Source organism: Haemorhous mexicanus, chromosome Z (genome assembly GCF_027477595.1).
Source record: "Haemorhous mexicanus isolate bHaeMex1 chromosome Z, bHaeMex1.pri, whole genome shotgun sequence".
In the NCBI taxonomy this organism is placed as follows: domain Eukaryota; kingdom Metazoa; phylum Chordata; class Aves; order Passeriformes; family Fringillidae; genus Haemorhous; species Haemorhous mexicanus.
This window is the reverse complement of record NC_082381.1, coordinates 36,507,301-36,530,253: the sequence shown is the minus strand read 5'-3', so window position 1 is coordinate 36,530,253 and position 22,953 is coordinate 36,507,301. Positions and strand designations below refer to the sequence as shown.

Here is a 22,953-nt window from a genome sequence, read left to right as displayed (position 1 = left end):
CTAGTCTTGTGACAGACACCAACAGCCACATCACCACAGCTGCACAAGGCAGGATAGTGCTAAATATCCTAAATTACAGATGTAAAATGTGAAAAACTTCAGGCTCACTGAGGATTTTAGGTACCTGCCCTTCCCATCTAAATCAAGTGCATGGTGTTGTCTCTACATACCTTTGTAGATCTGCAGATGAGAGACTTTTTGTGAGGTCATGCTGAACCGCTCAGAACAGCAGCAATTGGAAATGATGTTTCCCAAGACCTGAGCCAGCATCTTTATTAGTGCTCAGAGAGTCCAGAGACCTCGTTTCCTTACACCAAGAAGAACTGCTGTGTATAAAAGACAGGAGCAAATTCCCTTCTTTCTGTGGCAGCCAAATTCCTAAGTTTGCATGCCAGTGTCTGCACACCAACACAACTCCTCCCTGCCCCATATTTGGAGCGACCCAATCTCTCTCTCAGCCAGCTAATTTTCCCCTTAATTCTTATTTTGAGTTATGTTTTAGGAAGCGCCCTCCTCCAAGTCTGATATAGCAAACTCTATTTCTCTACAAGTATCTCCTTCCTTGTCTCATCTGAGAAGGTGATCTGTGTCAACTAGACTCTTGTGACAATAAAGCAGGTAGTTTTTTCTACCACAGGTAAATGTGGAGGATGTTCTACACGGATGTGCAAAATGCTGTGGTTCTGCAAACTGCTCCAGAGACTAGCCTGGATTTCCCCTGAGCACTTACAGCAAATTCATTTGTGACTGTGCATAGTGCAATGGACATCTGCAGGGCACATTAGAACTGCAAATGGAGATCTTGGAACAGCAAAAACTTATTAAAAATTTTTGCTGTTATTAAACAGCAAAAATTAAAGTTATTAACTTCTTGTCCCTTTTTTATTTTTCATTCTTACAGTTACTAGCCTTAAAGCTTTCTTCATGTAACCTTGAAAATACCATAGTGTGAAGTAAGAATTGTGCAGAGTTGGTATGAGTTTTGAGGCATTAAGGGAAGGTTGTGAGGGTCTTGCAGGAAAATAAGGGGCTCTCTGAAAATGTGCTATTCCATTTCCTTCCAATTACTGAAGCAGCTTGAGTGTTGAACTCTGAGAGTAAGCACCTATTTTCCTTCTCTTACCAGAGAGGTACAGAGCTATTAAAATAAATGAAAAAGAAACAAAACCTGAGAGGCCTCTTACATGCTGAATATGCCCTTACTCTGTGAAGTCACTGACCTCGACAGAACTACTCCAGACAAGCTTCAGGGGAGTGTCGTGCTATCTGACCAGCTGCTAACTATTTTATTAAAAATATCCCAACCCTCCCCCCTTTTTTTTCCTTAGGAATTTTAAAAGGGGAAATGCATGGAAATACCTTGTTTCTGAAACCTTAGTAAAAGCAGCAATATTAAAATTTTCTAGTCTCTTTTTGGTGTTTACTTGGATGACTCAGTTTTGTACAGCAGAGGAATTATCAGCTGAAAATCTTCTCACGGCTATGGAATAAAGTGAGATGGAATGAAAATAAGAGTATGTCACAGGCCATGGTATGCAGTAATAGATGGAATATGTACCTGATATATCCAAGAGCCCAAGCACTAAGCTAGTTGCACATGATAATGCCCTTGTCCATTCATGGTCTTCTCACAGACACTACTGCTAACTCAAGTTCATAATCCCTCCTTTTGCCATGTTGACACACATTCTGAATTAGGAAGGTATTTGCAAAATCAAAGAGATTGAAAACAATTATAATAATTTCTCTCAGCTGAATCCATTCTAGTCCTTTGAACTATGCCAGTTCTCCCCGCATTCACAGAGTCTTCTTGGACAGCCAAACTGACTTTTTGTCAGTCAAGTTTTGTCAGAACATCAGTAGGAAAAAAACAGTTTGAAGCCCCACCTACTGCAAAACTTTCAGGACTAAATTATAAAGCAGAAATGCAGGGCCATTTTCCCTTCTGTGATGTTAAAAAGTACCGTGTTGCAAAGGTCTCTGTGTGTGTGTGATGTGCATATACATTTTATCTGTATGGCTTCTGGGTGAAAGGAGCAGTGGTGGGTACTTGTGTAGCAATGGGCAACTTGGGGTGGATTTCTTAAATGTCAGAGTTTAAGATGAATTTTTAAATGTCCAAGAAGGAGGCATGTGATGCCTAGCTATGTTATCCATCCTATCAGGTATGTTAAGCCTAGCTATGTTATCCATACCTAACCTCAGGTAAACACAGTATTTCAGGAATTAAAAAAAACAACTCCTTGAGGGTTTTTTCTTTTTTTCCCCCCTGCAAGTCAGGCTATAGTGACGTTCTTCCAGTCCTGATATAGAGAGGATGCTGTCTGTGATAAGCCCTGAAAGAAAATTGTACACTGTTTACTTTATTGGTCCTTGAATAATTCACTGTTCTTTTCTGACAAATTATATGTGCTGTATGGAATACTTCCCTCAGTCAGGAAATAAGTTCGCTCAGAACATACTGCCTTGTTAGCTAAACCCAATCTTTTTTTTCTTCTGCAAATATGAAAATGTACCACGTGATCCTAGAGCAACAGGGTCCACAATATGCTTGGCAAAGTATCACAGGAGAAGAAAAGGAAAAAGGAAATGAGACAGTAACAGGTACGATGAGTTAATATGTATGAAGGATCTCATAAAAATAACAGCAACAGGGCACAGCAGTGGAGGAAAGGGAAAAAAAACCTCAACTGTGGAGTTAGTACTTTAATTCTTTTAGTGAGAGAGGCAGCTCCTGTGCAGTATGTCCTTGAGATCACAGCATATCTTGAACAGTGGTAGGTAGAGAGAAACACAGTAAAAAGACACAGAAATAGGCGCAGTGAAAAGGCAGATTTATTTACTAGTAATACTGTACAGAGAAAAAAAAGAGAAGCCACAGTTACAGCATGGCTGTTGCTGGCAGTGTTCTTGGTTTTTTTTTTATTTTGGTTTTTTTCGTACTCATTTTTTTAATCTGAAGAAAAAAACATAACAGTCAAAAAAGTACACTTCAGGTTACAAAGTACAGCAGCTATCCCCAGCAATTCTAATCCAGTGTTAGCACAGCAGTTTTTCCCCAACAAAATGGGATTTTATTTACATTAGCTCACAAAGAAAGTGGGAGAAAGCTTAAAAAAAATCTCAACCACAATCTACATTCACCATAAAAGCTGCATTTTACACAACATTTTCTTGAACCCCTAAAAAGAGTCGTTCTTTCTCTCTATGGAGTGAATGCAGTTGGGAGGGGCAGAAAAACCTTAATAAATGTGTTCTTTGCATTTGTCCTAATCTGCTCCTTCTTGGCTACCTTTGCTGCAGTCAGATTCAGTTGGTCAATGGAAAAGTAAAAAACTTTCAGATTGATTATTTCTCTTGTATCTGCCCTAAGCAGTTCCTTGTAAAATAACAGGAATAGCAGGTACAATATTTGAGACCATCATCAATAAAGCACCTTAATCATAAATACTGGCTGATCTTCACACATCCTCAAGGCTATCCCTAACCTGCACAGCGCTAAATATGTGTGACACTTCAAGTGTGCAGTTAAGGTTAGTGTAGCTCAAGCAGCACATTCAGCTGGGAATTTATATGGTTGCACAAAACCTTCTTAATTTTGGAGTTTGACTCTCTTTAACAGGCATATTATCTTGAAGGGATACCAGTAGATTCTTGGCAGCTAATTTTACTGAGAATGCCTTCGCATGCTGGATCTGTCTCTGGGGAAGTTCACATTTTCTCCAGGCTTTTTTGCCCTGCTAATAGCAACCTGACATACAGCGGGGTGGATTGCCTTCTGCTGCTGTAAGAACTGCTTTCTAGATGCTGATATTTGATGTACCTGTACACATCTGGCTCATATGAGTTCAAGGGGCTTAGTGTGTTCCAAAGGAATAGTAAGGTAGACAGCAGATTTACCTAAATAGTGAGATTTTAATGGAACTTGCTGTTTGGGCAACCCACAGGATGCCAGATTAATAGAGAGGGAGAGTGCTCCTCTAATATCAAATATGTCTGAAGAATCTAGGAAAAGAAAGGAAAATGTCCAAATAGTGAGGACAAGATACTATATCTTAGAACTGACACCAGCAGGCCTAGGGTGAGTTTTATTAGTCCAGTCTCTCCTTACTTCCCCCTCTTTTTTCTACAAGACCACAGAAAGGGAAGCAGATGGATGAAGAAAAAGGATCAGTTGAGCCATTGTGTCCAGAATGAGAACAAGCACAGAGACAGGGGACAGGCAGAGTCTGGGGCAGAGATGTGCAGAGAGAAAAATTGAAAACAAAAGTTACACTGCCTCTTTTCTGTTGTGTTTGTGTGGAGGGGAAAAGTTTACCCCTCTGTCCTCTGCGTCTCCAGGCAGTGGGATTTTGAGAGTTCTTGGAGGGTGTTTGTCTCCTCAAACACAGTCAGCAAGGAGACCATGCTCTTAAACCCTCTGCAGAAAAGTGCACCAGTTTCACAACACCATTTAAAATTCTAATTAAACTAATAAGAAGACACAGTTAAAGCAGCATAAGCCTTGCCTGTAGCATATTGCTTAAAGACCAGACCCTATACACATTTGTGCATGTGCTTAAATTTTACTTGTCTGGGTCACCCCACAAAAAGGACTACTTGGATCCTTGATTTTATGCTCATGGGCAAATCTTTAGGTCTTACAGACCCTATGAATAGATATGCAAGGTGTAAATTTTGTTACAAGTCACTAACATATCAGTGTAAGTTAAAAATGTAAAAATTTACCAAAACTGGTGAGCTTGAGTTACTTAGATAATTCTAAAAAATTATTTAAGGGTTTTTAAATTCAATTTCTGAAGCAGATTAATTCTTAGAACAAGCCCCTAAATCCACCTTTGAGAAGAATTTGGGAAACAATTGCAGGAAAGCTTTGAAATACAATAGCAGCAAAACCCCGCAAAGTAAGAGAAGCTTTTGCAAACTGAAGGAAGGGGCTCAGAATTTTTCACAAGTCTGCCCTTAAGAAAAGTGGCCTAATCTTAATCCACTGAACAGCCTAAGTGGAACCATTGCAGGTGAAAAGCTATGGATTTTGCAAGACTCTTTGAACCCACAAGGAAAAAGGCTCCATTTTATAATTGTTTAATTTTAAATACAAGTGGGACATTTTAAAGAACTTCATGCACCCTTGTCACTATTTACAAGCTAAGTTAATAGAAGTTTATATTACAAGTTGGATTTATATTCTTTGGACTAGGTGACAATCCATTTATATTCTAAACTGAATAAATTCAGCCATTTTATAGAATTTACTCATTTACATACAAAAATTACCGTCTATATTTTTGTTGGATATTGTCATAGTCTGCAACTTTTACGCTCAGAACTAAAGTTTACTCTTGTTGCTCAGATGGCTCAAGAAACACAATCTGAGCAAAACCTAAACTTTCCAACAGACAGCAAGAACTGGTTGAAACTTAGTGAGTTTAGAAAAAATAAAGAGTCCATGCCTCAGCATGTGGGAAAATCCTCTACTTCATCTAAAATATTTTGTTCAACTCTTTCCAGTGGCACCATCTCTTGCACTTTGAAATCTAATGTTGGATAAAATATGACAAGACGTGTTTTCCCTATTAGCCATACCACTCTGCTGAAAGTAGTTAGCTATTGCCTACTATGTTGGCTTTCTAGTAAAGAAATTTGTCTAGAAGGTGTAGGTCCACCTTTTTCTGTGAAACATGTTTAATTATTTAGCTGTGTCTATAGCAGTTATATTGGATTCTACTCCTCTAAATTGACTCTTTAAAAAGTGTTGTGATCCTTCTTCCTGGAAAAAAATGTGGTTAGGTCTACAAAAGATCCCAAGAATTTGGGCATTGTCATAAATGTATGAAAAAGTTGAAAGGCTCAATGTCATGGGAAGGATGATATTCCAAAACTCAATACCCATCTAGGGTTTGTATCTCATTACAAAAATATTTATTCCTTAAAAAAATACACAAATGTAAAATACTACATTTTCTATTATATCCCCGCTTACTTTCCAAGTATGCCATTTGGATGTTTGAATAAATTAAAAGGTAGAACACCTTTTATTTCTCTAGCAACTCCCTATGCTATCTTTTTGCTCAGATTAGTCTGTGGAATCTTAATAATGTGAGTGTGAAGAATCAGTAGTGAACTTAGGTACAATGGTAGGGGACTAATAAATTATCCGTCAGGGAAGCCCCTCTGAATGTTTGCTCATGGATGGTAGCAATGCTGACTCAGGACCTGACCCTACTGGATGCTAAGAACCATTTAGTTTTCTATTTTTCTCAGTAGAGGTACAATGCTTAGAGTTAGCCTCTCCGATTACACCACCTTGGGCAAACTCAGCAGTGTATAAAATCTGTATAGGTACATAAGGAACACCCAAATGACACTCTGCGTCGATCATTCATGCCCTGATCCTGCAGACTCCTACCATGTTCTTCCTGTGAGGAGTCCTGTTGGCTGAAACAGGTCTACACACAGCAGAATTAGGCATGCATGTTTTTGTTTGCAGACTGAAGTCTCATACTGCACTGGTAGAGGTACACTTCTCAGAGAAGGGCTTATGCACACTTCTCTTGCTGGGGATTGAAAGATAATGTTGTGTTTATACAGCTTTGGAATACAGCCTGCACTTTTTTAGGAAAAAAAAAACCAAAAAACAAGGAAATAAAAGATACAAAAAAGAAGAAGGAAACCCAAGAGTGCTAAGGCAAACTGTCAAATGGCACATCATACCTACTTTGTCATTCATTTAGATAACATCACAAAGGCAGACCAGAGGAGTTCTGTAAACATATACCATACAGTACATCAGCCACAAGAAATTAAAAAAAGAAAACAACCCTGTAATTCTTTTCTTTCTGTATTGATATTCTAGTAATTGAAAGAGATTGCCTAGCCACTAATCATAATGCTGTGGTTTTTGATTTGTATTTTTTTCTGTTTAAAAAAAAAAAAGAAAAAAAAAAAAAAAAAGAAAGAATGGAAGTAAAATGCAGTGGTTTGCAAAAGAAATGGTCCCTGAATGCAAACAAGGGACGACATGGAGAGTGGGTTTATAGAAACTTAGAAAATACAAAATATAAAAAAGTTTCCTAGGTTACATTTTTCCCAGTCTAGGAAAAAATACACTGAAAAGAGGTTTTTCTTTGTTTTTCTTACAAAAGTTAAGGCGAGCAGTTTGTTGTGGCAAAATGCTATTACTGAACCAGTGTCTGACTCTACTTTTTCATATCCCCTCATGCTGAAACTGAAAATGTACATGTGATGGCATAAGTTAAACAGACAGGGATTTTGCTTAAAACAATATAAAAAAACCCATCCCATAATGATCCTTACAAAAATCTCTCTCTGCTTGACCACAGAGCAGGCCGCTCTCCTTGTGCCTGATTGTGCATGGATTTTCACAGGCAGTCTCCTATCCAAGGGTAAGGGGAAAACCAACCCTTTCAAAGCCCAAACCATCCCTGGAAAACCAGTTTACATTCATCAGCCTGGCCTAATGCATCTGAATTCCCCTGTAACTTGGCTGCAGGCTAATGGCGAGGAGGGACACGGCAATGTCCAGGCATGGCTGCTGCCCTTGTGGAGGAGGATGATTGGAGTAAGTGTGTCTCAGCTAAGGCCCTGTGATTTCAGACCCATTAGCTCCTATTTCATGTTTTTCCTGACCTCAGATGGGGAACTGCCTTTGACCTGTAAAGACCAACCCTATGCAGGTGAACCTTCAGCTTTCCTGGACCTGCTGGGGCCTGTTAACCATGGAGTTAATGTGAACACATAAAAACGACTGGCCTTCCTAGGCACTCAATGTTAGCTACAAATACTGAGCAGTAGGTATTTGAGAGGTTTAAGGTTTAAGGCTTGTGCTCTACTTCTAACCACTAAAGGGCCACTTCTGGATGGTGTGCCACCATCTCCCCACCGTGCTGTGCCTCTGATGGTGCAGTGGTTTCAGACATGTTCTGGTCCCAGCGTCAGCAAACATCTCCCAAAGCTGGCTGCTAAGGGAGTCATCCCCAAAATGCTGAGTTGGTGCTGAACCAGAAGGTCATCTGACAGGGGAGCACATGGCTCAAGAGATGCAGGGACAGAATGGGTTAGATTAGTATGACACCCTAAATTTCCCAAGCAGGAGGTGTTGAAAAAAAATGTTCATATGGGGACAAGAGTGGAGGGGGGCAAAAGATTAGGCTGTGAAGACACCATGAGGCCAGGGTGGCTGTGAGGGTGGCATCAGACCCAGAGAGGAAAAGGTGGTGAGCAACAAGATGACTGGCCAGGCCAGGAGGAGGTGGCTGGGAGATCTGTTTCCGAGTATCACCGGTGAGGGGAGCAGGCGCCAGAGTGACAGACCTACTGCAAAGTGTGCCGGGCTCTCACATCATTCACAGGCAGATGCAAGACAGAAAGGGCCTCACCCTTTGTGTTGCAGGGCTCCTAAACCTGCCTGGGGACAGCCTCACCTGCCATATTGGGATGGAAACCGAGGGTCTTGTTTTAAGAAATGTTTCTAATTGTAAATGTTTAGCATTTCTGGGAAAAGAGAAAAAGGGAAAAAAACAAAACACCTAACCACCACCACCACCAATGAAAAAAAACCCTAAACCCCACACAACTCAGCCAAAACCACACACAGGCTGCTAGTTTTTAACAGCCACCAGACCTTTTGTCGCAATATGAGGCTCTGTGGCCCTTCCACTCTGTGATAAAACATAACCACCTAAGCCTGAGTCAAAGAATGATGCGCAGAGCTTCGCTGGGTGAGTTTGGTCCTTCTCCCAACCAAAAGCCCCCAGGGGAGGCAAAGGGAGCATGTGAAAGTCTATTCATTTCTGCCACTCCAGCTGATATGGAGGTCAGCAAAATTTCTCCAGGTGTCAAAGAGGTGAGACTGTCTTTCATTACTCTTGCTTTTTTACTACTTGTTTGGGTTTTTTTGTCTGACAGTCACCTGGGCAGTGGTGAGAAGTTTCATTGATCAGTTCCATAGTGACAGCTGAGTGACCTAACATGGGAATTACCTTCTGCTTTTTTTTGTATGTGTAGGTTTTCAGTGTGCCTCGTATTACCAGCACTGAACAAGTGTCTTTTTTTACTGGCACAGAAAGAAAAGAGTACAGAGCAAGAACTGTGTTCAATCAGATGCTCTGGACTAACAATTAATGCAGTAAAAGCACCATCCATGAAAGAAGAGAAATATCATAGGAACCACCTCAGACTGAAAAGAGGCTTTTGTTGTTTTTTTTTTTTTTTTTTTACTTTTTTTTCAGTTGCTGTTATTGATTTTTAAAGTCTGATAGTTTCAAAGACACTTCAAAATAATCTTCAGCACTTGTTCACACTATCAGAAAATATAAAACCTGATTTTTAATCTCACTCATGTAGTTATAATTCCAGAGTAACTTCACTACAGTGAGTGAAGTTAAACTGAAGCCAAACCAGTGTGATACAAGAATCAGGTTCATAATAACCCACCATGAAAAAAACTAGCTGCTTTCTCATTTAGAAGAATCAAGGAACAAGAAAAAAAAAAAAGAAAGACCTATTGATTTTGGATGCCTTCACATTTTTACATTTTCATCTTTAGTTGTTTTTAAGGGGCCTGATTTTCAGAGGTCAGATGAAGAAAAATGCACCGGAAATCAGGCATCTTTTAGTGCCCCATGTTAGAAAATGAAGCATCCAAAACCACCAGCAGTTTTTGAAAATATTAGTCTTGCGGCTACAGGATCTCCCAAAACAGCTGCTCTGACAAAACTCCAGTGGGCATCCACAGGAGTTTTACTTGGATAAGCAGGGCAGCATCAGACCCAATTGCCTGTCATTATGTAGGTGCACTGGAGGTACACTCTGTGAGAAATTACACTTCTGTAAGAACTACAAAAGAAAACTCTGGCCCTGTGCCCATTCCAAGCACTGAGAAGTTCACCACTGAATCCAGTAGGAACAGGGTCAGACTGTCAGAAAAGTTCATATATTCTCAGGAAATAGAAAGCAGCATCCCTCTTCTGCTGGAGTTGAGCAGGAAAATTTCATGTATAAACATTGGCAGGGTTACAGAAAGTAACTCTGACGAGTGACTCTGTTTCTGTTGGTGTAACAGCTGCATCTTTTTAATGTCAATTTCAACTGTTATTTGGGGAGATGAAGTGCATATACAATACTGTAATCTGGAAGATTTATATAAGGCAAAATGATCATTCATACATTTTCTAGAAAGAATAATTAAGGTCCACTTCTGGTATCACCAATTAGCGGAAATGATTTTCTGACACTGCAAACTAAACTTGAAAGTTACTAAAACCCAAAATTATGAAATTTTTTGGGAAAGACTTGTCTGATTTTTAGCTAATCAAAATGGTAAAGTGATCTGAGCCTTCCCCCAAGAAATAAAAAATATGATACATGAAATAATGCTTAATGTGATTTTTCTTAAAAAGGAGAAGCAACATTTTTTTAAGGCTCTCATATCTGGTGGCTGTGAAACAGACTCCCACAAAATCCTAGGAATCTGATCAAGCCTGCCAGATACTTAAAGAAAAAATGTAAAAAGTGTTTTCATTATATATATAAAATATATATATAAAAATCAAATAAATATGAAAACATATGTTCCGTTTCTCATTTATCTCTCACTCTGTAATATTAAGGAAAAAACAAAACAAAACAAAACAAAACACCATCACCAACAACACAAAGAAAAAGAGAAGCCAAAAGCCCCCAGCCCCTCCCCAACACCAAATAGAATGCCTGATGGGAAAATAACCATGCGTTCCTCTTCCGGAAGAACTAGAAAGAAAAGCAACCCAACTGCAAGGCAATGGAGGCATTCACTTCCAGTTCACAGTATTGCAGTTAGAAGTACAGTGAGGTCTAGGTAAGTGATGGAGCAGGAGCTGCCTGGAGCAGGGAAGGAGGAGGTGTTCACATGACAATACAGCATTGACAGCGCTTTTTCTTTTGTGTACCTGGGGCAGCTTCCAAGGGCAGGCTCTCTTCCTTCCCCTCGGGAGAGGAGGGCTCTGTCGTGTCCGACAGGGGCCTGCCAGAGACCAGCTCTGCAGCGTTCCCATCCATGGTGGAAACATCAGTCACTGTCTTCTCCCGCAGTGACTTCTCGTCGTCTTCGTCAATCAGCACAAGCTCTGCCTTGATGGTCTCATCATAGCCCAGCACTTTCTTTGTCTCCTCTTCATCATCGATGTTCTGGTAGCCCATAAATATCATTGTCACTGGCTGATCTGCACTGGGCTCGGGGGTTTCACCACCACAGGGTTTGTCTTGTGGCTGAGGGTTCACAGCACGTCCTTTGCCGGATTTGTGTACCATTTCTAGCTTTGCCTCCTTGAAGAGCATTTGCTCCTTCATATGGCTAAGGTTTCCATCGGCTACCACATTTTTGTCTGACACAGTCATTTTTTCATACCCTCCTTTTACACTTGATTGTCCAGCTTTTTGCATAAGTTCATCTACGTCCTTTGAGCTTAATTTATGTACTCCATTTTCTACCACTGTGCCACCAGAGTGAACCTCATAGACTACCTTGGAACCATCATCATAGACTTTGAATCCTCTTTGATGGGCCTCATCTGGGCCAACAGGTGAAGCAGAGACAATCTTGGTCTCTCCTGTCTGTTTGTCTTTCTCCACATTAATTTCCATGGTGCACAAAGCTTGAATGAAAACAAGAGAGGAAGTGCATGTTACAACAAAAAAAGCCAGTGAATGGTTAATTGCCAAACAGACAAAGAAAACTATGGTGCCCCTTTTTCCTGTCTCCTGCCTCTAAAGGACTAAGCGTTCTAAGTTAGAGGTGGGGTGCAACACTGTGACACTGTTACACTATGGCTTTTTACGCAGGTGGAGGCTGGGCATATCTGCGGCAAACAGGACCTTCTCTTCCAGCTCACGCACATGGAGCTGTCTTTGGTCAACTAGGAGCACCAAGAGGTTAGGTGTAATTTAGACAAGGGGAGGTGATAGCATGCAGGCTGCCCTCTAGCTTTTCATTCTGAACTTGCCTCAAAATTCAGAGAGAACCCCTCTACTCTCTTTTCTGCCATCAAACTGCCAGTAAGTTGGTAACAAGTTTTGTTTGTGGCAACACCCAGACCATTTAATTATCAATACTTGTTCTTGATTAACTCTTCCATTCGTAGCACTCAAAATGTTTTAGAAGGGTGAAGAAATATTGTTTATCTCTGTTCTGCCTGTGGGAAAACAAAATCTCACAGGAATAGGACAATCTCTCCCACAGGTGCATGGCAGGGCAACTCTCTCAGCTTCCACACCAAGACAACAACTGTGACCTCTGTTTCCAGATTAAGAAAATGTACAAAATACCCAAAAGTGCCCCCTTGTTTATGTGAATTAAGCATTAAGCACCACTGTGAAAGTTGAAGAAAAAAGTCATAATGACCTGATTTTCATAGAAAGTCATGAAACAACAGGTAAAAACATGTGTGAGGGCTGTTGCTTTAGAATAGCAAAGGTTTTCTAGTTAAGGATGTAGTAATGAGATGAAAAGTGTAGACCACACAGTAGGAATAGACAAGCAGTCTACTCTGCTCCAAAACCCATTCTGAGATACGATGACATACCACTAGACAGCTTTTCAAAGAAAAAATGTGCAAAGGCATCTCAGACTTTCCAAAGTGTTCATTTGTTTAAGCATTCCTTGTATACGTACGAAGACATTTGGCTCCTGGACAGACATCCACAGACACTTAATTACAAATTACCACAGGCAGTGACAAGTGTTTGTGAAACTTACTGTGATCACGTTCATCAACAGACCTCAATGGTATTAACATGATTTACCTTACCTGGGAATACCACAAACTGGAATGTTTGCTTTTTTTCCTGATTTACTTTTGAGTGAGTACAGAATATCCTTGCCCCAAGAATCAATGTAGCTTGGTATGTTTGTATTTAAAAAAAAAAATTAACATAAGAATTACTGTTACTTGAATATATTTCCTCAGTTTTTTTATTCACACATAGTAGAACTACTTTTCCTGTAACCTTAAAGCAAAGTATTTCATCATCAATAGGAAATTTATCATGACATGCATCATTACACTGCCTATAGTGCTAGATAGAAAATGAATGTGTTGGTGAGCAAGTGCATGCTGCTCACGACACGGTCTCCTTTGTCCCCTAGGAGTGCAGTCTGGTGGGCAAAATGGTTGGGTCTGTCCGTCTACATGCTGTGTACATCTGCTCAGACCTCAGCCAGCCCAGCAGGAACTGGTTAGGTCAAGCACAACACCACAGAAACACCTGCATGGAGCCAGGGGACAGAGATGCCAGTGGGTGAAGGAACTTTTCTGCCTCTTGAGAGTGATGCATTGCTGAAGGCTAGAGTGGGCTGCAGAAGCAATACTCTCCCCTTGACCACTGCAACCTAGCGGACTGTCCCTAAGGATTGTGTTTTACCACTGCTTCAAGATGTCTGTGGACCAGTTGTGTCCATAGCTGTGACGACCCTGGGCACAGGATGCCCATTTCCACACTAAAGTAGGGCTTACAGTTTTTTGATATCCCTCTTGTGCTGGCATTTTCATGCCTGGACGTCCCACAGCAGCCTGGGCAGCCAGACGGCCGCTGCAAGGCTGAGAGCTGAGCTCTGCTCTGAGGTGTGCAGCTGGAGACTGCAAGGCAGATGGCATGGCTGGAAACAGGAAATTAAGGCTGGAAATAAAGAAAAGATTGTTGCCCCAGGGCTAGTAGCAATTAAGCTACAAAGGAATTGGTCTGAGAAACTGTGGCAGACAGTGCCATATTGAAGCTCAGAAAGCAGCTAGCATGGATCACGTGCTCCGGATCCCAGCCCAGGAACTGGTGTGCAAGTGCCGTTTATGTCTTATTCAAGCGCCTCTGCTCTGAAGCCTTTAATCCAATTTGTAGTGATAATTGAACAAAGAGATGCAGGTACCAACACTAACATTCTAGAACTTTCTAGGTGTAGTTTCTTGAGAGGGAAGAAGAAAGGAAGAAGAATTTTGTTTATTGACTTAGTCCCTAGGGCTTGGATGAGTGGGCTCTGCACATCGCTTGACCTCACCAGGGCTGCTCAGGCAGATATTGTTCAGTAACTTTCAACATTACAAAGGCAAAAATAGAGGCTGGCTTGTCTGTAGTGAAGATCCTAAAACTGGCATGTTTCTGAGTGGCCAGCTAACTGAAGCTAAGCTGAACCATGAGGCAGCAACAGCACATTCAGAAAACCATCTCTGGTGGGCAGAAGTTCCTGATTTGTCCTGAGCACCACAACTCCAAAGAGAGGGCACCACCTGCCCATCAACTGGCTGCCTGTTACCTTCTTAGAGAGAAGTAGCACCTTGAGCTCCCCTAGAGCTCCTGTGCTTATTTTTTTTTGAAAATTAAAAATATTATTTGGTGCATGGCTTTTCATTACAGACTGGTGATTTTCATGTGAAACAGTTGAGTGTCATGTATTTGCAGTGCAGAAGAGCATGCCATCTGTCAGACCCTCCCTGCTTTGATGCACAAATTTAGGTCAGTATTGTGCATTAAAAGAAGGCTTGTACAGTAGGAATGAATTCCAAAGCAGATAGCAAAAATCTGATAGTTAAATCATGTGGACCTGGCCATATTTGAGTTCGTGACCTTGAGGAGCATGATCCTGGCAAGGAGCAAAGACAAACTCCTGAACTTTACAAAAGAGAAATTTCAACTTTTCAAGGAGTTGGTGAATGAGATCCCCTGGGATATTGTCCCTAAGGACTGAGGGACTGACCAGAGCTGACAAGGCTTTGAGACCACTTTTCTTAGCATGCGAGAGCTCTCTATCCCAGTGTGTAGGAAATGAACAAGGGAGGTCAGAAACCAGCATGGGGCTGAAGTCACCTCCTCAAATCAAGAAGTAAGAAAGCAACACCTACCAGTGGAAGCAGGGACAGTGACCCGGGGAGAGTACAGTAATATGCTTTAACGTCAGGGGTCAGGAAAGCCAAGGCTAAGCTGGAATAGGACTTGGCAAGGAACATGAAGAGCAACAAGAAGGAATTCCGTAAGTACACAGACTAGGAAAAAAAGGCCAAGAAGAATCTACCTCCTTGTATCTCCCTGCAAAGAAGAAGAAAGGAGAACTGGTGACAGCTGATATAGAGGAGGCTGACGTACTCAATGAGTTCTTTTGCCTCGGTCTTCAGTGGAGTCAGGCTTCCCAATTCTCTGAATACCTCATCCTCTGGGTGGGTGTGAGGGAGGTGAATACCCTCCCACTGCAAGTGAAGAACATGTTTAGGATCCCTTGATGAAGCTGAATAGCCACAAGTCCATGGGACAGGATGACATGCATCCCAGAGTCCTGAGGGAACTGGCTGATATTCAAGGCCAGGCTAGATGGATCTCTGAGCAATCTGGTCTAATGGGAGGTATCCCTGCCACTAGCAGATGGGTTGAGGGAATGAGATGATCTTTAAGTTCCCTTCCAACCCAAACTAGTCAATGATTCTTTAATTTTATGTTGTTGCCAAGCTACTCTCCATGATATTTGAAAAGTCAGTGCAGTCAAGTGAAGCCCCCACTGACTGGAAAAGGGGAACACTGCCGACATTTTTTAAAAGGGGAGAAATGAAGAACTGGGAAATTACAGACCAGTGAACTTCCCCTTTATGCCTAGGAAGATCATGGAGCAGATGGTCCTAGAAGATATGCTAAGGCACATAAAAGATAAGAAGGTTATCTGGAGGAGCTATCATGGCTTTACCAATGGAAAATCATGCTTGACTAATCTGGGGGCCCTCTGTGATGGAATAATGGTAAAGGTCACCAAGGGAAGACCAACAGATGTCATCTATCCAGACTTCTGTAAGACCTTTGATATGGTCCCCCACAACATCCTTGTCTCCATATTGGAGAGACACAGATTCTATGGATGGACTATTTGGTAGATAAGGAATTGGCTGGCTGGCTGAAGCCAGAGAGCTGTGGTCAATGGCTCTGTGTCCGGGTGAAGGCCAGTGCTGAGAGGTTTTCCTCAGGGCTCTCTCTTGGGACTGGTGCTCTTCAGCATCTTTATTAATGACACGGACAGTGAGATCCAGGGCACCCTCAGCAAATCTGCAGATGGCACAAAGCTGAGCAGGGCAGCTGACAAAAAAGAAGGAAGGGATGCCATCCAGGGAGACCTGGGCAAACCAGAGAAGTGGGCTCATGAGAATCTTATGAAGTTCAGCAAGTGCAAGTGCAAGGAGATGCGCCTGGATCGAGGCAATTCCAAATGTGAGGACAGACTGGGAGAAGGAGTCATTGAGGGCAGCCCTGAGGAGAAGGGCTTGGGGGTTCTCATGGATGAAAAGTTGGATATCAGGCACCAGTGTCACACGCAGCCCAGAAAGCCAATTGTATCCTGGGCTGCAACAGAAGTGTGGCCAGCAGCTTGAGGGAGGAAATTATCCCCCTCTACTCTGCCCTTACTCTATCCACCTGGAGTACTGCATCCAGGTCTGCAGTTCTCAGCACAAGACAGACATGAACATTTTTGGAGCAGATTCAGAGGAAAGCCATGAAAATGATCAGAGGGATGGAGCAGAAGACTTTGTGGAGATCTTATTTCAGCCTTCCAGTACCATTAGGAGGCTTATAAAAATGAGGGAGAGGGACTTTATAAGGGCAGATACAGACAGGACAAAGGGTAATGGTTTTAAACCGAAAGAGGGCAGATTTAAATAGTCAGTGGGTGGCGAGGCATGGAACAGATTGCCCAGAGAAGCTGTGGATGCCCCATCCCTGCAAGTTTTTGAAGGCCAGGCTGGATGGTGCCCTAAGCAACCTGATCTAGTGAATGGCATCCCTACCCATGGCAGGGCAGTTGGAACTAGATGATCTTTAAAGTCCCTTCCAAATCTAAAATTCTAGGGTTCTATACTTAAGAAGAGTTGCAAGATACATATTTTTATTGATGGTAAGGAGTAGTATGATCTAACAATGTCTTATATATTAGGGAGACTTCAGGCAACAAGTTCTATCACTTCGAGGATGCTACCCTAGAAAGTTAACAGGAGTGATCCTTTTGTATTTTAACTCTGGCTAGTTTGCTTAAGCTTTTGACTCTGTCAACACATTATTTTCATGTCTTCTACTGTGATTTTACTGCAGTGTTTTTAGATATTGGCATAACATGTGGTTTATGATCAACCCAGGGACCACATTAAAGCTACTTGGCTAAGTAAATGCATAAACATATGTGAATTTCTTAGAAAGCTGTTCACCAGTAAAAGGCACTGCCATGAGAGAAGTGAATAACAGAATCTTGCTTATCTGCCTGTGTGCATAATGTTTGTTCTCTGTGAGAAAACCTAGCAGCCCAGCTTGTCCAAGTAGTTGCAAAATGAACTAACACTGATGTAAAAATGTCTTTATTTAACCAAAGCATATTTACTGCAAAATGTGACCTACTAATAGACTATAAAACTACGTGACAATAGAGTTGGAACTGAAAGCAGTACTTGAAGATGACAGCCAGTATTCACAAGTACAAGTTTCTGCAGAAGCTTTAATTACAGTGAAACATGATGCAGCACTTCAGGACAAGATGCCAACGTGCCAACAGAAGGATCTAGATTCTGCATGTTTTGTGGATTCAGAGGCTTTTCTTTAAAAAAAAAATCTACTTACACTTTGAGCCTCTTTTAAGATGGATGGTTACAGCCGACCTTTAAGAACACCTACTGCACACACACTACACATTTATCAAGGACTACATTAACAAGGCTTCTGAGTCATCCAAAATATGAAATAAATTATTACTCTTTGTTGTTGACAAAATGGCACAAAACACACAGAGAAGCTTGCTTTAAAGACATATCAGGGTAAGCACTGGTGGAAGGAAAGATTTTGGAATGTCTTACAACAGAACTTGTGGAAAAAAATTAAACATTTCATAGCTGTGCACAGTGCCTTAGCTGCAGACATTGCTTTGCGATGCTGGTTAATCCATTTCTCAAGTAGGCCACCTTTTATCCCTTTCCTTGGGACACCTCTTAGGCAGCCACCAGCAATTTGGTCTTGACATAGGGAGTACATTACTTAGAAAACAAGAATTTTGAACACAATAAAAATGTACAGCTTCTACCAGTCTTGGTACACGTAAGACACACACATAACCTGAAAAATAAGTGTTAGAAAATTCTCTGTATGACTCCAAGCACAAAACAAGCCCTCCTTTTCCCAAGAAGAAAGAATGGTATGCGAAGAAGTAAAACTGACATAAATATTTGAAGAATGTGTGTGGTCTTGTGAGTGCCTATCTGGAGTTGCAAGGGTACAAAAGAGGACACAAAACCTTGGCCTAAATACTATGTATTTGTACCAGCAGAGATAGAAAGACCTGCAAGTTTCCATGTTAAAAAAAAAAAAAAAAAAAAAAAGGGGGCGTTTTCTATGGTACTTGTATATAGTTCAGCTACCTTGTTTTGAGAGTACTCACTGCAGTTCAAAAAGCCTTGACTTATTTAAAATACACATCAATTAGTATTTCCTGGCATTTAAATGATATCAGGACACCAGATTCATTAAAGTAATATAACAAAAAGAGTTCATGGCTATTGGACTGGTATTATAATACTTTGTTCCTTGAGACTTACCAGCTACTCTGGTTGATCCGTCCCACCCAGGAACTGGCTCTGCTGTTCGTGAATAGAGGGTTGGGAGTTCAGGGATCTGGGAGTAAATGTAATTTACTGCATCTGGTGTCAGAGAACAGGAAACAGTTAGATTTGTGCTACAAGCCCCAGTGGCTTCATTGCTTAGACAGCAGTGTGTTGTCAGCCCTGACAATAGTCACCGGAGCTTTGTACTAGATAATTGGATCAAAGCAAACAAAGTGCAAAGTCACTGTCCTGTGATTGGTGTTCAATAGACTAGCTGAGGCAGGAGGGAATGGGTCCAGATGACTCAAACCTTATGTCAGATGAACGCATAAAATTATTTGTCAGGAGGTTCTGGATTTATCAAGTCGGTGAGCTTTAAAATGGGGAGTGGGGTGGGAGAGGTAAGGAACAAACCCAATGCGATACCCAGAATACATGACATTTCAAATAGAGATATAAAAGCCTAAAAATGCTAGTGTTGACTGAATAGGATAAGAAACCAGCTCTTTTGTACCATTGTTTCCAATATTAATGAATCAGAATTTGGCTTCTTGTTCTTAAAGCCACACTTTAGCTAATAATGAAATCTGATATAGCTATTGATAGGGTACCTGTTTCAGTCTTCAGTATTATGCTCCTGCCTGTGCTGCAATGCCATTGTTCATTAATAAATCCTGAATTTGCAGAAAGCTATCTTAAATTATTGGCTTGTTTTACATTTGAGATTATGGCTGCTTACCATAAGCAAAATGTGTACTTGAGAAGGGATGTTAATAAATTTAAAAGTATTTCCTTGGAGATATTTTGTGGCTGGGTAAAATATAACTAGCATTTATTGTTCTGCTTGAATTCAGTGGCTGAGCTAAGAGCAGAGCTCAGAGGAGAGATGTGCAAATAACTGACTTAAGGTCTTAAAGTTCAGGCACTAGAGCAAAACAAAAAATAAAAAAGAAAAAAAAATCACATTCCTTCCTATCAACTGGAAATGTTTTCAGCTCTGTATGGAAATTATTAAATTTATGTTCAAATATAAAACCCTATTTGGTGTGAAACAGACCATTTTTTTTCCTCCAAGGGTATTTTGCCAGTTCAATGAAAGGTTTGTCAAGCCCTTGGTACTGCCTAGTCCATGTGTTAGGGTAGGAGGCAAAATCTCCCTTCCTTGAAGCCTCTTGTTGCTATAAGCAGGTGAGGGAGGCTGACCAGTGCAGACCATAAAAGGGAACTGGTGAGATGAGAGAGAAAATGAAAAGTTCTGTTGTAACCTGTTTGACTGCATCTGGTTAAGGGAGATACACTCATCACATTCCCTATGAGATAACACCCATCCCAGAAAAAATACCTACGCCTGGCAGTGTCCTCAGGAAGGACATGATGTGCCACCTCTAATCCCAAAGCTTTTTTGGCAGGAAAATTGGGCCTGATATTAGTGAAATGGTTTTACTCCTATAGCAGTCAGTGGTGGCCACCATTGCTACTGGATAGAGAAAAATAAGACCCCAGGATGAAACTCCATTGCTCTGCAGACCACTGTAGGTAACTCAGGTAAGGAGTCCTCTTTCCTACCTTCTGGTGCCAGAAAAGTAAGGCACAGAGGTACAGCGCAAATTCATTTAAAACTCCCACACATTTAGTATGTAAATGAGTTCAGTTTGTATCAGATGAATTGGAAAAAATCCCCAAGCCTGTCCAGGCAAATGGTATTTTATTTCATATTTCAGGGGACAAATGGCAGACTTGGCAAATGGACTTTTATAATTTCAATGCATACTGTATCTCAAATTTTTGTATTTTTAGCAATAGAATCTAGGAAAAATAATTGTTTAAGACACACAGCTGACTGAGCACTGGCCAGCAACAGCTGCTATCTTTTGCAGGGTCAGTTGTCTCTAATGAGAAATTGGTTCAATGCTTGGTGCTGTTGCTCTGGGAAATATCACCAGCAAATGAGTAGGCCATTATTGAAAACTGAAGTAATTTCTCAGAACAAAGAAGTGGGGACTGTGTTTCTGGTCCAGGGAAAGAAGGCACTTTGTGTTCTGGAAATAGCAGAAACTTAGTAATTATTCATCCCACTGAGTGTCCTTTTGGAACAGTAGTTTCAGTGCACACTCACCCAGGGACTGAGTGACAGATGTGTCACATGTGTTACATGTCATAATCAGTGCAGGCTTGAACTGCTTAACTAATCATCCTTACTTCTTTTGCAGTTCATGAGGATCAATAGGCATGGCTAGGGTATAGTTCTCATGCAGACACTGCAGGAGGCAAAATTCTTTGCAAATATTTATTTTTACCCCAGTACTTACAGGGGAAACTGGGCATCGCTGATATCTAGCAGCAGGGAAAATCAGCTGTACAGCTTGATGGTGAAACTCTCACTTTGATGCGGTAGATACCTGTGGACCTTAGTAAGCTGTTGCTTTGGTTTTTTTTTTCCTTGCCTCCACCGTTAGGAGACCATACTAGGCTAAGTGTCGGATGCTGCTAGTATTAAATTAGTTTAGAAACTACTCTGTATGTTAATTATAATAAAATATTTTTTAAATTAGCTTCAGGGCTCCAATCTGTCCTTGTCATGAGCAGGGAATTCTGGGAGGGCAATGCAATCCTCATATAGTTCCTTCTGAAGCTAGTGCTGGTGCCACATGTTAGAAATAGGGTATTTGACTACAAGATGGGGTTGGTTGATTCTGCCAGCTCCTGTCTTGTGTTGCTGCCTTCCCCACCCAGCCTCCAAACAAAGCAAATATGCTCCTTTCCCTTTATCTCACTGGCAACAAGGTCTCTTTCATTTAGCACCTATAAAAGGATATGAGGCTAATTTTGCAAGGAATGGATGAGATGCAACTTAGCATTTTGTTCACGTGAGAAGACAGAACATAAATAACATTTAAACAGACTGCACTCAATGTCTTCATTTAAATCTTTGATAAGTTATTAATACCTAAGGATGACATAAAACTAGTTCTGTGTCTTTTTTACTACTTGCAACAAACTGAATTTTCAGAGTCTGGCACTCTTCTGGATTAACAGACAGACAAGTGCTTGGCAAAACATATGGGGCAAGGTGATCCTTCAGGGGTGCTCACACAAAGCTAAACCTTCAGAGCTGCTCTGAATAGTTCCCACAGGGAGGCTTGTGATCAACTGTCAGATGGATTAATTTTCCAAGGGACAGATTCTCTTAAAAAAAAGTCCCATACCACTAAAATTAGAGGCAGGTCTTCTGCAAATACTGACTCCCAGGGCAGGGATGTTCCACCTAAAAAGCTCTCTGGGGCTGCATGGGACTGCATCAGGAAGAACAGTGATTTTGTCCCTCCCACCATGTTTGTAAGAACGTCAATGAAGGCTTTTGCTGGAAACTGAATAGTCTGGCTCTGACTTACTGAATCATGCCTTAAACAAGGTCAGGGGTTAGGGTCCACAGCCGACACTTGTACATCTCTAAGCAATGTGGTGGGTGAGCAGTAAGAAATGCTGCCCAACCCTTTCTGAGGACAAGAAGCCTAAAGGCAGCCATCTCAAGTGCATGTGTACCAATGTATGTCACATGGGCAACAAGCAGGAGGAACTAGAGCCTTGTGCCTAGTGTAAGAGATCACAGAAATGGAAGAATCACAGAAACTAGGTGGGAAAACTCACATGATGAGGAGACTACAATGGATGGCTACAAATATAACATTTTCAGAAAGATAAGAAAGGAAGAAGAGGAGGTGGAGTTGAACTTCATGTGGCAGAGATATTTGCATGTATAGAGGAGAGCTGTGGAGACCATGCCGGTTTTATTTAACTAATGCCTTAGGATCCTGATTAGAGGGGTCATCACTAAGGAGGGTGTTATGCATTGGCCTCCCTGTCAGGATGATGAAGCCAACAAAACCTTACTGTGGCTGCTCAGTGAAGTCTTGGGCCAACTGAGCCCAGTCTTCAAGGGTGGCTTCAATTACCCATACATTTGTTGGAAAAAAACCCCAAAACAACCGTGCGCCTGATGCCATCCATCAGGTTTGTGGAATATCTTACGGACTCCTTGTTCCTACAGATGCTGACTAGGAGCAGCACATTGCTAGATTTACTGCTTGCAAGCCAAGAAGATTTATTTGACTTACGCTGGTAACCAATGACACCTTGGATACAGTGAGAAAACATTGTGGAATTTAAGGTCCTGCTTAGAACACTGAAGATCAGTAGTAGGACAAAGACCTTAAATTTTGGAAGAGATAACTTTAATATGCCGAGAGCCTAGCTGTGAGAAATTCCAGTGGAAGCATCCAAGAAAGTCAAAGGAGTTTGTGAGTGCTGTGAGTAGTTTGAGAGTGCCTGCTGAAAGGACAAGAATGGTTTA

The 22,953-nt window shown here is 41.3% G+C and overlaps 1 protein-coding gene across 5 annotated transcripts in view; it reads right to left on the bottom strand.

The window, feature by feature from the left end:
• The window catches only part of PALM2AKAP2 (PALM2 and AKAP2 fusion), a 269,580-nt gene that overhangs the window by 131,731 nt on the left and 114,896 nt on the right, over positions 1 to 22,953 (bottom strand). For 2 of the 5 annotated variants that reach the window (XM_059873432.1, XM_059873427.1), the window contains exons 6-7: positions 18,597 to 18,698; positions 10,950 to 11,654 (exon numbers count right to left, since the gene is read on the bottom strand). The exons of 1 other annotated variant lie outside the window; for it this stretch is intronic. In XM_059873432.1, the coding sequence (XP_059729415.1) occupies positions 10,950 to 11,654; positions 18,597 to 18,698 (807 nt within the window). Of the gene's footprint in view, positions 1 to 10,392; positions 11,655 to 18,596; positions 18,699 to 22,953 lie in introns of those variants that run through there. 2 more of the 5 variants (XM_059873428.1, XM_059873431.1) reach the window with 2 other exon arrangements.